The sequence below is a fragment of the Candoia aspera genome, chromosome 6, assembly GCF_035149785.1.
Source record: "Candoia aspera isolate rCanAsp1 chromosome 6, rCanAsp1.hap2, whole genome shotgun sequence".
Classification (NCBI taxonomy): Eukaryota; Metazoa; Chordata; class Lepidosauria; order Squamata; family Boidae; genus Candoia; species Candoia aspera.
In genome coordinates this window covers 45,750,959-45,766,005 of record NC_086158.1, presented here as the reverse complement: position 1 = coordinate 45,766,005, position 15,047 = coordinate 45,750,959, and the positions used below count along the sequence as shown (strand labels likewise).

Genomic DNA, 15,047 nt, shown 5'->3' with positions numbered 1-15,047 from the left:
CTCAACTTTCTGATCTGCCTAAGGGGTAAAAGAAGATGTCTGAATCAGTGATGAGGACCAAAATGTAGAATAAAGGATTGGTTAAGGTTTGGTTTACATCTGACAACAAAATGAGACATAAGAATTTTTAAGGAATAAATATGGATAATAGTGGAGTTTTCAAATGTTCCCTTATCTCAGTAACCCATTTACAATGAGTCTACTGGGAAAGAGTAAGTCCTTAATAATCTCTGCTGTATCTGATTTCTTCTTGAAGAAATTTTTCCAGAAGAGCATTAAAACTGTGATTCTTGACTCCTGCAGTATGAAATAAACTATCTATTTTATCATCTCAATACTGCTTTGCTGCATATGAGGGCTAATCCTTAATTGTTGGTGTGCGTTATTGACACACATGCAGAGTATCAGAAAGCATTTTAGCCGTTGAGACCATTAACGACTCCAGGCATTTCAGCAATTCAATTGTAGTTATTTATGCAGGTATACAATATATACAGTTCTCTTCCAGCTCCCTGGAAGGGCTATAAATCTTTATAACAGCTACAAGCAAATAGTTTCAAAAGTTCTCAGACTCTTTACCATATGTCTTGAAGAACTTCCCACAGATTCTTTCCCATAGTAAGCGCACACAGGAACTGCTGCAAAAACACCTTTACACAAGTAACACCTTTACACACTGGACCGATAAATAACTGCTTTTATACCTGACTCACTGTGACTCAGCAGCCACCTTTTCTTTCTATTCGAGAGCACCTAATTCCTGCCCTTGGAGTGTGCAGGTGCTTAATCACTTTGTGACTTCCCCTGGCAAGCGTAATACACCAACATTAATCTCTCCTAATTCCCCCCTTAATTAAGCAGAGCAACCTCTCACAGGCTTTATGTCTCAGGGAAATGGAGCAGGAATTTTACTAAGGCAGTCTAGTTCCATCAGACTTGCATTTCTGGAATGTGTCAGGGAGATTTTAAAAGGTGGAGCTGCTAAAATCTTGTACTTGGGCATTCTTGCTATTTCTCTGTAGGTCAAATTGTTTCTCTTGCCATGCTATTCTCCCACTTCCTTTAAGAAATAATGGACAAACACCAGTGGAATTAATCAAAGCATATTTAATGTTCCATATAAATACAGAGAAGTACACGTGTACAAAGTAAATACTTGTTTCATTTGGACAGGAAAGCCAAGATGGGGTTTAAACTCTTTTCAGGAAGTATGTGACAGCATCCCAGGACCACCTTTCCTGGATTATTCTTTCTCCAAGCCTGCAGCAAGGAAGAGGGGCTACTGGGCACAGATGTTTAATAATATACATTCCTTGCTTTTAATTCCCTTCCCACCATATGTCTACAGTTGGGACTCTTGAAAATCAGCCTCTTGAAGAGTATAAATTCAGCAGCAACCCCAATAACAGGATAAGGGACCTGATATGTTGTGTAATTTGGACAGATTAGGTCACAAAGGAATAACAGGCACCCATTAACTGGGATCAATATGAAGAGGTAGACAAAGTTTCCCCAAGCATGGAGCCTTCCAGGAATATGGGACCATCAGTGCCACCATCCTTTCAGCTAGAGGATTGGGCACGCTAACAGGGATGATGGAGATTGTAGTCCAGCACATCTGGATAGTACCAGACTGGCAGAGATAAAGAGATTGTCACTTGTTCTAGTGACTATCTCAGTCCAAGTCTGATTTGCATCCTTTTCCTTCCTCCCTTCTTCTCTACAAACCTAACGTTCTCTATAAGGTTATTCTAAGGAATATGAATAGTCCATACTTCTATAATGTCCTATAGCTATGGTGGGAGAAGAATATTGAAGATCTCTAATGGTGGATAGTTCCTATCAGGAGTAAGGCATAAAGATACAGAAACTGATTTTTTTCCTATTAAGATTCTGAAGTAGCTGGGAAGTATGTAGGACATTGTTATTCATTTATTGTTATTCATTTATTCCATCTTTTGTCTAGGCAAGTTCCTGAATGGTCAAAGATGGGTCAGTTTAAATGCAACTCATCAAACATGGATGTATTTGGTGATTACTGAAAATTCTTTTTAAAAATCAGTACAAAATGAATTCTTATTTTGAGTAATCAGTGTGGGAATATGTAGCATGGTATATACTGCTCATTCTCACTAAACCAAGATTCCCAACAATTCTGACACATAAATGTGGTTAATACCTACCTGGCATAAATTGTTATATGTTGCATACTCTGAGTTAGCATTTCCCATTCAAGTTCTAATGGAGCATACTGTTTTTGTGCTTCTCATACATCAGATTTTAAGTTCTATTCTCTTTCCCTTCTTTGCAAACTCTTTTAAATGGTAAGCCATTTTATTACTTGTCAAAATTATGCTTGTTTGAAATAAAATTCCTGAGGTGGGGAATCTTATTGTTCAAAAACTTCCTGTGTTAAATAAGAAGGGCCGTGTAGAGTTCATGCTAACTCTAGAGTCACACATTGTACTAAGCCAAAACCAAACAAACCACATCATGACTTAGTGCAATGTGTGAACCCAGACACTGTAGTTTATAAAACATGGTTTATAGTTAATTAATGTACAAAACAAGCTACTATGGTTTAAGAAAAACATGCCCCAAACAGACCAATGCTTAACATGTATGAACCACCTCTCCATTATGCTAAACAATGTTTCTATAATCCTGAATATAAATATGTGCTAAAATAAAAACAGATTTCTTAGATTAGCCAACAGCATGAAAATTACCTGCATCAATCTTAACTGTTAAAAGTCACTTCAGTGCCAGTATCAGATGTCTGCTAGATCAACTATTAGCCTCTGGATCTGTGATTATCTCCCCACAATGTTTTCCCCTATGTGATTCTACCATCCTGAAGTTATTTAAACACTCAGACCTGATCTAATTTGGAATACAAGACACACTTAATCTGTTGAAGCCAGGAAAGCTGGTGGATGAAAGCCAGTTAATCTGTCTGAGACCAGCGGATTCCCTTCAAACTCTGCTTGACCACATGTATCAGCTCTGCCCACACGAATCTTCCCCAACTAAAACACAGCCATATTATTATTGCTGGATGACAGGATTATTCAACTGATCTGGTCCTCCAGAAGAGTTGAGATTGGCAGGGGCATTGCTAACCTGAAGCAAATGGCAAATAAGGCTTTCATAAGAGTGGCACAGATGTACAGATAGGTTGTCTGTTGATTAAGGATATGTTCAAATGTTGCTGGATCAACAATATTACCAGAGGATAGCTTAGGCTTGCTAATCAACAGACTGGCTCATTTGTCAGAGGAAGTCTGGAAATGCTTTGACTATATTAATTCCTAATTTTCAATAAAACCCCAGTGCAAATCAATTCACACTTTGTTTTTTTTTCCCTAGGAATATTCCTTCGGTACTTGAAAGAAGGGAGAAAGTCCACAGGTTCTGCTCTTGAGAACTTCCACATTGCAGGGATGTGAATTCTGTTGCAAAGGGACTGTGTACCTCTCCCCGAACACAAACACTTTTTGAAGGATAATAATACCAATGGCCTTTGTTAATATACATTGTGAAATCGAGCTTCAATGTTCAGAAACTATATAACTTACATAAGGCAGCTGATAATGAATCCAAACAGTTCACGAACAGTTCATCAGTGCAAGGCCTGTTACTCAGGTATCAACTGTTACACATCAGGAATAATTTACTGCTCCTTTTTCTGGTCAAGCTGCAAATTCATAAGTTGCATTTTGTTCTTCAGCTTTTAGTAGAGAGTACTTTGGGCTGTTCCTCCCTTCTTCTCCCAGCAATTGATAAGCTATTGTCAAAAGTTTTCACTTCCAACCTCTTTCACAGAGGACATACTACAAATCTGATAAAGGACTACTTCAGAACTGATAGAGTGGGGCCAGTAGGTAGTTATTTCTGCATACTTCTAGATCTTCCAGTAGAATGAAAGAAAATACACAATCCAAAGAACAGCTGCACCTACCAATCTAAGTTTGTCCTTGCAGTGTTCAGTCCATTATTTCTGGCTGGATGTTCCTGTGCTGTATTTCCAGGAACAAAGCAATATATGAAGTGGCATACCTGAGAAGCAGTCTTTGTTTCAATACAACGTGCAAGAACTTATTGTCAACCTTCACTTAGAGTAGGATGAGAAGTGAGTCTTCAGTCTGAGGGAGATGAACAGGGTGGTAACATGCTGTTGTTTTGGCATCTGTTAGTGCCAGAGTAAATGGCACAGAAAGCCCTCATATAAATTAGTTATTTCAGCAGAGCAGAGTGGGAAAGTACAACCCTCTGATCTTGACCACAGTGTTTCCACAGACATGCCAAGCTGCCTTCTGCACTCTAAATTATTTCCTTTCTAAGGCACTTTGGTTTGCGATAAATCATCCAGCCTATGAAGAGCAGAGACATCACTAGAGCAGAGCAGATGACTATGAAGCTGATAAAGCTTGTGTGGGATAATAGGTATGTGTAGGGTTGCTCTGCAGGGATCATGTTGGTAAGGTTTAGCATATAGCCCAGAGTCCATCCTGCATCACTCTTTTGAATCTGAAATGAAGGAAACAAGAAGAATCACTCAAGGAAATATTAAGCACCCCTGAGAAAAGTGGTACAAACACTACATATGCAATTCTCTCCAATAACTCAGTGGCTGGGTTTGCATAATAAGTTTAATCAAGTCAGTTAAAGATTTAGCAGCTGAATTCACACAATCTGCTAAGACTGGTTAGTTTTAAGCTTGGTTACTTTTTTGCAAATTCACAAAAATGGCCATTTTAGTTAGTTTATGATTCAATACATTGTGAAAATCCAGAAAATGGGTTAATTCAACAACCAAGATAAGCATGTTGTATGAATCCATTCAAAGTGTTGCTCCTGGCCTTCAAAGTCCTTAATGTTTTGTGCCCATGATACTGCACTTAGCCACCCTCCATATTGATCTACCTGCTTCATAAAATACCAGAAACCCCCCTCTGTATCCCACCTGAGTGAGATCCAGTTGGTGAGGGGTAAGGCCTTTTCAGTTGCGGCAACAACACTGTAGATTACCTTGCCTTATAAAATGTGGATATCCTTATCTCTAGATGTCTTTTGCAGATTTATGAAGATATTTATATTATGGCATGCATTTGTCTTTGGTTTCTGCCTGTATATTCTTACTGTAAAAGATTTTGAACCAAATGATTAATTTTAGATTGTACTGTGGTATAAAGTTTTTGTGAGCTTCTAGAGTAAATCCCCACCACCATTCCTTAATTTATGCCTCCAAATGTCAAAGATACCTTCTCCAGGAAGTGGATATTCTGCCATTTTTCCTTAGTGAAGTTGTATCTCTGGCCAAGCAGTGAGATAATATAAGTACTTGAGAAACAGTACTCACTCAAGTACTTCTCTTTTACCTTAGGAAATTCGACTTTCACCTAGACAGAGAAAAAGGAAACAAGTTTATTCCTTTGCCTTTCCCTCCTCCTTTCTACAGACTGAGGCACTCCACCTTCCAGATAAAATTAATCCTTGGAGCACCACAATCCATCTGTGTGTTTTCAAATGAACATCCTTTTCATGTTTGTAGGGTAAGTTGGATTTAGGGATTTTTCTTCCCCCAACTTGATTTTTGAGTTGAAGGTTCAAGCAGAACCAATCTCACACTATTAGCACTAATTGGAAGCCACTCGCTCTATGAGTCAAGATCCATGCTCCTTTTGTTTGAGAAAATGACATACCTCATTCCAGGATTTGGAGCAAAAGCTCTTCACTGTCTCTATCACTTGGTTCATAGGTTTTTGGGTCACATTCAGAAAATTCATTACATAGTAGAAAGCAGAAAATGCCTAAAATTCAAGCAATATGAAGTTATTCAGGAAAGAATCCTTAAAAGAAAGACGAGTGCTTTTTTATTGTTGTGTTTTGTAAGCCACCCAGAGTCATAACAGATTGAGGTACCCTATAAATTTCATAAATAAATAAATAAAAATAAAATATTGCTATCAGCAGTCTTTAGCATAAAGAAGGTAAAGTTTCTGAACAAATATTGTTCAAATTATTTATTCATCTAGCTCTCAATTGTCTGTTCTCAATGATTTGATTCAAACAGCACACTAATGTTAAACCTGGGTGAACAAAACACAGTTGCTGCATTCATGTAATATGATATGGCCAAACAAATAAACCATATTATGATATATGAAGACCTGGTTTACACAGGATGCAAGGTGCCAGACCATAAGCTATCTACCCTATTTTAGTCTGTTAAGAGTGTTGTGCAAACTCAGCCAATCATTCTGACTCACACCTCTCCAGGGCCTTGAGCAGAAGTCTTCAGCATCACCTGCTGCCTGTCCTTTGTAATACAGGTGACAGAGAGTGTGTGTGAGACTTTCCACCTGCAAATAGGTAGGGACTCTGCCACTGAGCTATGCTTCTTCTGTTCATGGCTGGGAGCTCCAATTCAGTACTATATGAAAGAAGAACAACAACCCAGCGGGTGCTCCTAGTGCTTCATGCCAACAGGTATTTTCTCTTAGTGCCTAGATCATTCCACATTGCAAAATTATTCCATGATTTTGCTGAACTGCTCTACTGAAATTACTATTTACTGACAGATCACTAGAACATTTATACTTTGTATGATAAACATTGTACTTTGGTACAATGGTAGTCAGAGCAGCAACATTCAGGGTGGAAGGGAGCAGAGTGATGGATCTAGAGTGATGAATCATCTGCCACTTCCAAAGCTCTGCTAGCTCATGCTGAACAGGGCAAAAGGTTGGAAAATGACTCTACCAAGATTTCAGCTCTTTACTGTTGGAAACAGATATGCCATTTCTATGGACTTTCAAGGGAATCCCTGCTGGGATCTTGTTTTGGAGTTTCCTGTCAGTGGAAATACACCCAGGGCTGCAACTAGGGGGGGCAAGCGGGGCATGTGCCCTGGGTTCCACGCTGGGGGGGGGCACCAAAATGGGCACGGAATCCATGCTTGCCCCAGGTGACATAGACCCTAGTTGTGGGCCTGTCTACACTTGCAGACTCTGAGTAGTGTCAGTTAAAATAATATTTGTGGCAACATAGTCATTAAAATAGTACCCTGGTAAGAATGTGTCTCCTACCTTAACACTGATCTGGAAAAAGGATTGGGAGGTTTTGCTTTATAACTTTTCCCTTAAATCAGTGTTTCTCAACCTTGGCAACTTAAGATGTGTGGACTTCAACTCCCAGAATTCCCAGCCAGTCTGGGAGTTAAAGTCCACATATCCTCAAATCGCCAAGGTTGAGAAACACTGCCTTAAATGAACAGGCAGCTATTTAGACTAAACACATGGTTGTATCTGGGGAATGTCAAGCAGGAGCAAATAATAATACTCATGTAATGATGCCATCACACAAATGCCACAATTTACGAACTCACACCAGACTTTGTGATGGCAGTATGTAATCATCATGTAATCATCATGCACATGTTGTCATTTTGACAACCTCACAGTTTGTTATAGATGCCACTGACTTCAGTGATTTGTTTAGACTGAATTGTCAGTGCTTCTATTCTTGCAGTTCCAACCTGGTTGAAGACTACTGCTGAAGATAATGGGGTTAGTTCTTTTTACAATAAGAAATAGTATCACGGAAATCTTTTTGTCTATTGCCAAGCTGTCAATTTCTTAAACCGACTCACCCCAAATTCTCCAGACACCTCAGGCAAGAAAATGCCATTGAATGAGCAGCTGGAGTAAACACAGTCTTGAGTATTAAAGATTCTCTGGATGCTTGCTAAGCATTTTTCATAATTCCCAACACCTTGAATTTGGATCTGAGAGTATGATACAGTGAAGTTACGTGCTGTGCAGGGATTTGTGGTCAGGTCAAAAACATTAAGTGTCCTTGCATATCCTTGGTGGAAACATGGGTCCTGGAGTCTGTCAGTTGTTGAAGACTAAAAAAGTTTAAAAATTCATCAGCAATCACACGAATCCCAGTATATTCACTTATCATATTACATCATAAACCATAGCTTACGACCCACAATGGTTGGATTAAACAAAAATCACACTAAGCCAAAACCAAATAAACCAAATTATATAGATGTAACATTATGTGTGACTCCAGTCACAGACCTGGACTGGAGCAGGGTGAGGCCTAGGTCAGAAAAGAAATGCCTGCACTGAATCTACATTTGCTCCCTTGAATCCTTACATATTTTTATATAAATATTTGAATTAAAAAAACTTAACAAATCCCAGAATGATGAAAAGAAGGAAATACTTTAGGAAGAAAAATTAACAATCCTATATGTATATACTGTACTATATTCTCACATGCAGTGCTCCTACAAATGTATATTTATAGTGAAGTGACCCTCAAGATCTAACATGGTATAATATTAGACTAAGAAGGTCTAAACTCTTAATCCGAGAATAAACATCATAAAATCATAGTTCTTCTATGCCTTTTTCTTTAAATTCAAATTACTACTGGAGCTGAGCCCTGTAATAAAAGCAACAGGGGCAGAAGATATGTTCTCTTGATTCTGTAGCGTGTGTTCCCCATCCTTATTACTCTCCAAATGTAGTCCATATCCAACCATTTGACCATCCTGATTGGGATGATGGAAGTTGTAGACCAACATATTTAGATGGCATCAGACAAGGAAAAGCTGCTTTAGTGGTATAATGTGGTTATGATGCTACTAAAAAATTATGAGGATAATTAGCAGCAGAAGTTGTTATCCACAGTTTTTTCCAATTCACAAAATAACTAGCTGGCCAGTATTCTGCAGGAATATTTTCTGACACTGCTGCTGTGCTTTTCTCTTACAATCACAACTATTGCATTCAAAAGAATATATCAGCCCTTCTCAACTTTTTAACCCTGGAGGAACCCTTAAAATATTTTTCAGGCCTTGGGGAACCTCTGCACATTCAGGCTCAAATATAGGCCAGAAGTTACAGAATTATTATATTCGTTTCATGTGTAGGCCTGTATGTATGCATTAACAGAGTTCTTAAACTAAAAATAAAGAATGAAACTTACTTCTTTAATGTGAAGTTGCCCGAATTTGAAATAATTTTTTAAATAAATCGTGATCTCCCGGAGGACCCCTAGTGACCTCTTATGGAACCCTAGGGTTCCACGAAACCCTGGCTGAGAAACCCTAGAATACACACTGGTATGTTCTATTTCACAGTTTGACAGGAGAAGGGGTAAAGCAACTGAAGCACAGCCACCTCTCACTAGCTTCAGCCAGTCAGAAGACAAGGCATCTGCAGAGTGGCTCAAGAGAGGGCAAACGATGAAAGCAGATATGTATTGTTGTGACACAAGCTCCATCCCATCTGTAATATACTGTAACATCCCACACATGTACAAAAAGGGTGAAGTTTGTGTGGCAATGGTGTGATGCTGCTTTCATTGGATCCTATCCTGTGGACACCACTAGTGGGAGGGGGTTGACAAGGTCAGAATTCTGAGGTTTCGTGAGTTGGATTCTCTGATCTGATGAGTTGGAGTTGGCTCACTGGCCAAAGTTCCCCATTTATCCTTAACAGATCTTACTTTCTGAGGATAAGGTGGAAGTTTCCAGAACAGTCAAAACTTCCCCACTTTATAAGGCTTAGGAATTACAATATAACTGCATTATTAAAATAAACAAGCCTATTGGATAAACAAGCAGTATCAGGTTCATCCCACACCATCTGAGGAACAGATGGATACCCATGACTTACAAGAACATCATGTAACAGTTTGAGGCGAAGAGCCTGGTCCTTCCCATAACATAAGAAGCTATGTGTATATACCACGTATTCCTTGCCATAGAGATGGAAGTTTACTATATCTGCTGTTGATTCAATCTTATCTGGGTCTGGTACAAAGGTAATCTGTGTAGATGCTCCTCCAAGATCCAGTGCTCCTGTCGTCCTACTCTTGAAGAAAGTATGGCCCAGTACTTTTGGCCAGATAGACTGCAAGAAGAACAAAACAGATGGCAGAAAATTGCAGAGCTAGACTGAGAGATATAACAGCCAGATCTGGGGGGCTACAACAGGACAGAAGATCTCAGAAAAAAAATGAAAGTAGCATCACATAGTCAGCCACATGGCCATTACCCCCTTTCTATTTTCCAGAATAAAGAACTTAGAATAAAGGTCTTAAATTTTAGGAAGGCAAATTCCAATGGAATATTATGAAAACTTTGCAACAGTAAGAGCAATGGAACAAATTACCAAATACTAGGCTCCCCTTTGCTAGATGAGTTTGAAGCTGAAGTGGAGAGCACTCTTAACAGTCATGCTTTAATATGGGGTTGGGGTCAGTATCCTTCCAACCCTATGATAACCCTGTGAAATTGTTAGCTTACATTACATTTTAATAATCTCCTAGAGCTCTGAATAGAAGACCACAAAGACTCTTAGAAATCCAAGCCAAGCCAGAATTCCTGCTCCATCATTTGCCTTTTTGACATGTCATATTACCTCTGTGAATTTGCCCAGCAAGTAATTGAGGGTGATCCAGCCATAGGCACCTTCTTCACCACCACTGAGAATCCTGGCACCCTGGAACTTGAAGGGATATATATGCAATGTTTCCTCTACTGCAGAAAGGACCCTTCTAGCAGCATCCTTATTTTTCAAACTGTATGTAGAAAGATGGGGGAATTATATAGGATTCCTCAGGGACAGTTCTCATGTTTTATTTCTTTCTTGAAAATGCATTCTGGAAAATGGCCAGAAAATAAGTACTAGTGTCCAACATGAATTTTTGGAAGATGGGAGAAGAAGGGAAACTTATATACAACTGGCCCACTGTTCCATTAAAACCTTCAGACATTTCCTGGTTACTTTCATATTGGTATTCTTAAAATAAGAGTTATGTAACACCAAAAAGAGCTTTCAAGCAATTCTACATCTGTTTTCTGGATATGAGCTGAAGATGAGAGTCTTCCCAAAAGGTTTGTCTCCAAGGCCTTGATTAACTATGGCAACATTGGCATAGAAAGAAAGCAGGTGGTCTGTGGAATAGGTACCTAAATCAATGGCCCATCCTAATTTAGCAGTGGCTTATGGCAGAATTCTAGATATCACAGTTTAAAGATGGAGAGATACCTTCTCTTCCCACCCTCACTGGCTTTTTTTAGCTAAGAATTCTAACCCACAAAGACAGTGAAGCCGAAAGAATATGGGAGAGCGGAATCCATGCAACATTGTCGTGCCAGATGCAGAGATACATGCTAAACTGAACTGCCTGTTAGTCATACAGTTGGACACTAAAATACATTCACATGTAACCAAATGCACAAATAGTGGGCTTGTGAAATGCAAGCATCTCATGGGGAACAGATGAAAAATTTCCATCATGTCCAATCCAAATAAACTTTTAAAAGCCTGTTTTCTCTGACCTCATCCCTAGGAGATAATAGCCTTTCAAAAAAAAAAAAGAGAGAGTGCAGACTGCATTTCATAGGGTACCTCAGCAGCCGCATGCCAGCTGTTGCCCCTAGATAAACAGGAGTCTCCTGATGCTTTCCCTGTGGCACAATCTCCTTCGCTGAATCCATACAGTGCTTTAGGGGAGCACTGGCATTTTCCACAGCATTGGCATATGATGAGATTCCTGGACCTGAAAGAAGAAAAGCAGAATATTTTCAATATTTTGGTTCAGAGCTGGGTATTCTGTGAAATATTTTTTTCCCTAAGTAATCCAAATTCTTTCCAAAATAAAAGCTGAATTAGCCAACCCCTTCCACTGTTGCATCTGTAGTTGGTGCATACCTTTATGTAAATAATATTGACATTAACTTGGTGTCCATTAATTTTAAAAGAGATACTTCTGTTTATTGTTCAGCTGTAACCATGCACATACTTCATGATGTCCTTTTTTGGCAAACACTGTGTCCATTCCTACATATGGTCTTGAAAAGTATATCATATAATCATTTGATTTAAAGTGGTCCATTTCAGTCCACTTATTCCTAAAACATCTGGTATAGTATGCTCCATTTCTTTTCGACAATATCAGCTTTTTCTTGCTTCATGCTTCTCACATTCCCTGCTCCAGTTGAATGTGTCCTTGTAAAATAAGAAACTCATCTTTCAGTAGTGGCACTATCAGTGTCCAGCAGAGGCATACCCAGGATCAAAAGTTTTTGTCAAAATGATAAAAGCAGCATTTGCAGTGTGAGCTTTACCCCTTTCATATGTGTGTGCAACATCATAATGCAAGCATAAAAGGGTGGAGTTTGCACTGTGGCAGTGCAATGCTGTTTTCATCATTTGCCCCTCTTGACTGCACTCCCCCCCATCCCCTCTCCCATCCCCTCTGGTAACCAGACTTCCCTGTGGTTTTGGTCTGGCCACATGATCATCTCCAGATCTACTTGTGAAAAGTTTGGTGCTTTTACCTATAGTCCCCTAGTAACTATAGGAACACCTTTCAATCTGGGAACTCATCATCTGGCACGCAAACGTGTCCAGATACTTTATTTACATCTTAAAATTCACTTGGCAACTGTCAAGGTTTACAGGAGGCATGGCTGTAAATCTTGACTCTGTCCACTTAATCCCTTTTTTAGGTCTTAGCCTACTTGGCAGAAGGCACACAGACATGACTTAGAAAGATTAGTCTCTTTAGTGCAGACATAAGTGAAGTCATATAAATACATAATATTACTCCACTGCAGTACACAGAAATCAAAGCCCTTATACAGAATTTTACTCAAAGGTCTAAATTCTAGGCTTTTTCACCTCACCTTTACATCCCACCCTTTGAAAGATATCTGATCTATGTTGCTATAAACAGTTTCTTTGAGCCTAGGAACAGTTTCTGCCTCACTAGCCTTATTCCTTACTCCAATATAACAGAAGTAGTTTTTCAGTGCTATCTTCTAGGTATTCTTTTGGAGTTTTTCCTCCTAAGTGGACTGGTGTCCCTCATGCCTGAAGAGCCCGGCTACCATCACTTCTGCTGTGGATTACTCTTAGCTTTACCTTCCCTCTGTGATCTTACTGACAAGGGTGACCCTATCAAGAAGTCTTACTCCAGATGGCATTGCTATCAGGGATACTAAAGATATCAAGCCCTCCTGCTAAACCAAGATGGTAATTCCCAGGGAGGATAACAATGGTCAGCTCAAACTAAGAATAGTCAGTATCTACACGCACAGATTCAAGTTAGCTGAAAATAGCAGTAAGTCTGTGCAAGAGTATAAACTGCATCCTTTGGCATAGTTTAGGATTCACTCCAAGGAACACAAATTACAATTTTTAATGTGGTGCTTTTCAGCAGTGAAAGATTGTTCAGGGCTACAGTGAGCAAGTGCTTTTTCCTTCCCTTCTCCTATCTCACATATACACTACTTCCATTGAATTGATGGACATGACTGCTTAAATTCAGCAGTCTACAGTCATCTTAACTCTTAAATTATGTTGAAGGACTAAAAGACAGAATCTTAAGCAGGTGTTTATGTATTAAACCATAATTTATTTTATCCATTGTTGATTCTGAATCAGTTTTTCCACAAGAGTTGAGTAGGGTTACTAGAAAGACGCGATACCGCTTTTAAGTGAAAATAACAGAACTTTAACATTTTAATGTTTTTTTGTACATGTTATTTTCTGTACTCCTTCACTCACTTATAACATCAGTGGTCACACTGGCTAGGAATTCTGGGAGTTGAAGTCCCACACCTCTGGAGGCCAGCAATTTGGAGATGGCTGATTTATTACAAAACATTTCCTTACCTTCTACTTCACATACATGAATCTGTTGTACCACTCCTGTGTTATTCTCTTTCTCAGCTGGCCATTTATACACATACACATTAGTGTGGGAAGAACCAGCATCCAACACAATCCCATACTGCAGGAGAGACAAATCCACAATTTTGCTTTGTAAATTTCAGCGTACTGTATTGGGAGAAGATAATAAAATGTACTTTTGCTAACAGTGTCACATAGTGGATTTCTCTTACAAACTGAATCACAATTGCAAGGGGGCATTTATACTATTGAACCCAACCTTCTACTCTGGAAAAATTTCCCTGACAAATGACTATCCAGCATTGGCCAGAAGACCTTTAGTGAAGAGGAATTCATCACCCACCTTGGTAATTAGTTCCACCATTAAAGTGTGCTTACTTTTAGGAAGGTTTTTTTACCTAAAACAAAAGCTAACTTCTTTAACACTGTGTTTGTTTAAAAAAGCAAATCTTCTGTTCTCCTTTCAATTTCCTTTATCTCAGGAGAAAATGATAGCATCCTGTAAAATATGAGTACTAAAAAGAGTTGTTCCTTTGGATTAACAAATATGGGGGCTTTTATATGCTCCAGGTTTCCTGGTTGTTTATTTCTAAACTTGAATAAAGATCCATGTATATCAGATATAAGAAAGTTCAGGTCTATAAGAACACATAGATGGTACTTCAAGATCCACCTGACTCAGATATGACATAGGATGCAATATGGGATTGCATCTTAAAACAGAAAAAAGTGTCATTTTATCATGTACTGCATATAGATTTTTTTTTTCTTTACACCTAAACAAGGACCCTTTGCCTCTGTGAGCTTTGAGTGCAGCTTTCCTGAAATCTGTTGCTATTTGGGGCCACTCCCCACAACTACTTCTAGATTATGATCCTACCTACACATTCTTCAACCAGCAGAAAAATATACTGGCATGAAATCTGCTGCCCCCATTGCTGCTCCCTGTCCTGCCTCCATTGCAGGGCCGCAACTAGGGCGGGGGCAAGCAGGGCATGTGCCCTGGGCGCCACACTGGGGGGGGGGCGCCAAAATGGGCGTGGAATCCATGTTTGTCTCCAGTGACACAGACCCTAGTTGCAGGCCTGCTCCATCGCCTCTATTCCCAGGCATTTTCAGATACCAAATTTCCTTCCAAGGTAATGGGGGAGAAAGCCTAACAGATTTTGTACACCTTGAAGCTACCCTTGGAAATGGTCAGAATAAAAGGGAAATACTAATTTAAAAGTGATACAACTAAGGAAGCCCAAGACTGTTACTTATGGGCAGGGGACAAGATATATTGGACCTGAGAGCATTCTTTGTGCTGTGGGAAAT

The 15,047-nt window shown here is 39.3% G+C and overlaps 1 protein-coding gene across 2 annotated transcripts in view; it reads right to left on the bottom strand.

Annotated features, from left to right (window-relative positions):
- Positions 1-1,087: 1,087 nt before the first annotated feature.
- The window catches only part of ENTPD1 (ectonucleoside triphosphate diphosphohydrolase 1), a 50,636-nt gene continuing 36,676 nt past the window's right edge, over positions 1,088-15,047 (bottom strand). The window contains exons 3-10 of one of the 2 annotated variants that reach the window (XM_063306968.1): positions 13,713-13,830; positions 11,442-11,592; positions 10,449-10,608; positions 9,702-9,938; positions 7,655-7,912; positions 5,706-5,813; positions 5,265-5,402; positions 1,088-4,530 (exon numbers count right to left, since the gene is read on the bottom strand). In XM_063306968.1, the coding sequence (XP_063163038.1) occupies positions 4,324-4,530; positions 5,265-5,402; positions 5,706-5,813; positions 7,655-7,912; positions 9,702-9,938; positions 10,449-10,608; positions 11,442-11,592; positions 13,713-13,830 (1,377 nt within the window). In that variant the 3' untranslated portion in view covers positions 1,088-4,323. Of the gene's footprint in view, positions 4,531-5,264; positions 5,403-5,705; positions 5,814-7,654; positions 7,913-9,701; positions 9,939-10,448; positions 10,609-11,441; positions 11,593-13,712; positions 13,878-15,047 lie in introns of both variants that reach the window. The other variant, XM_063306969.1, reaches the window with a different exon arrangement.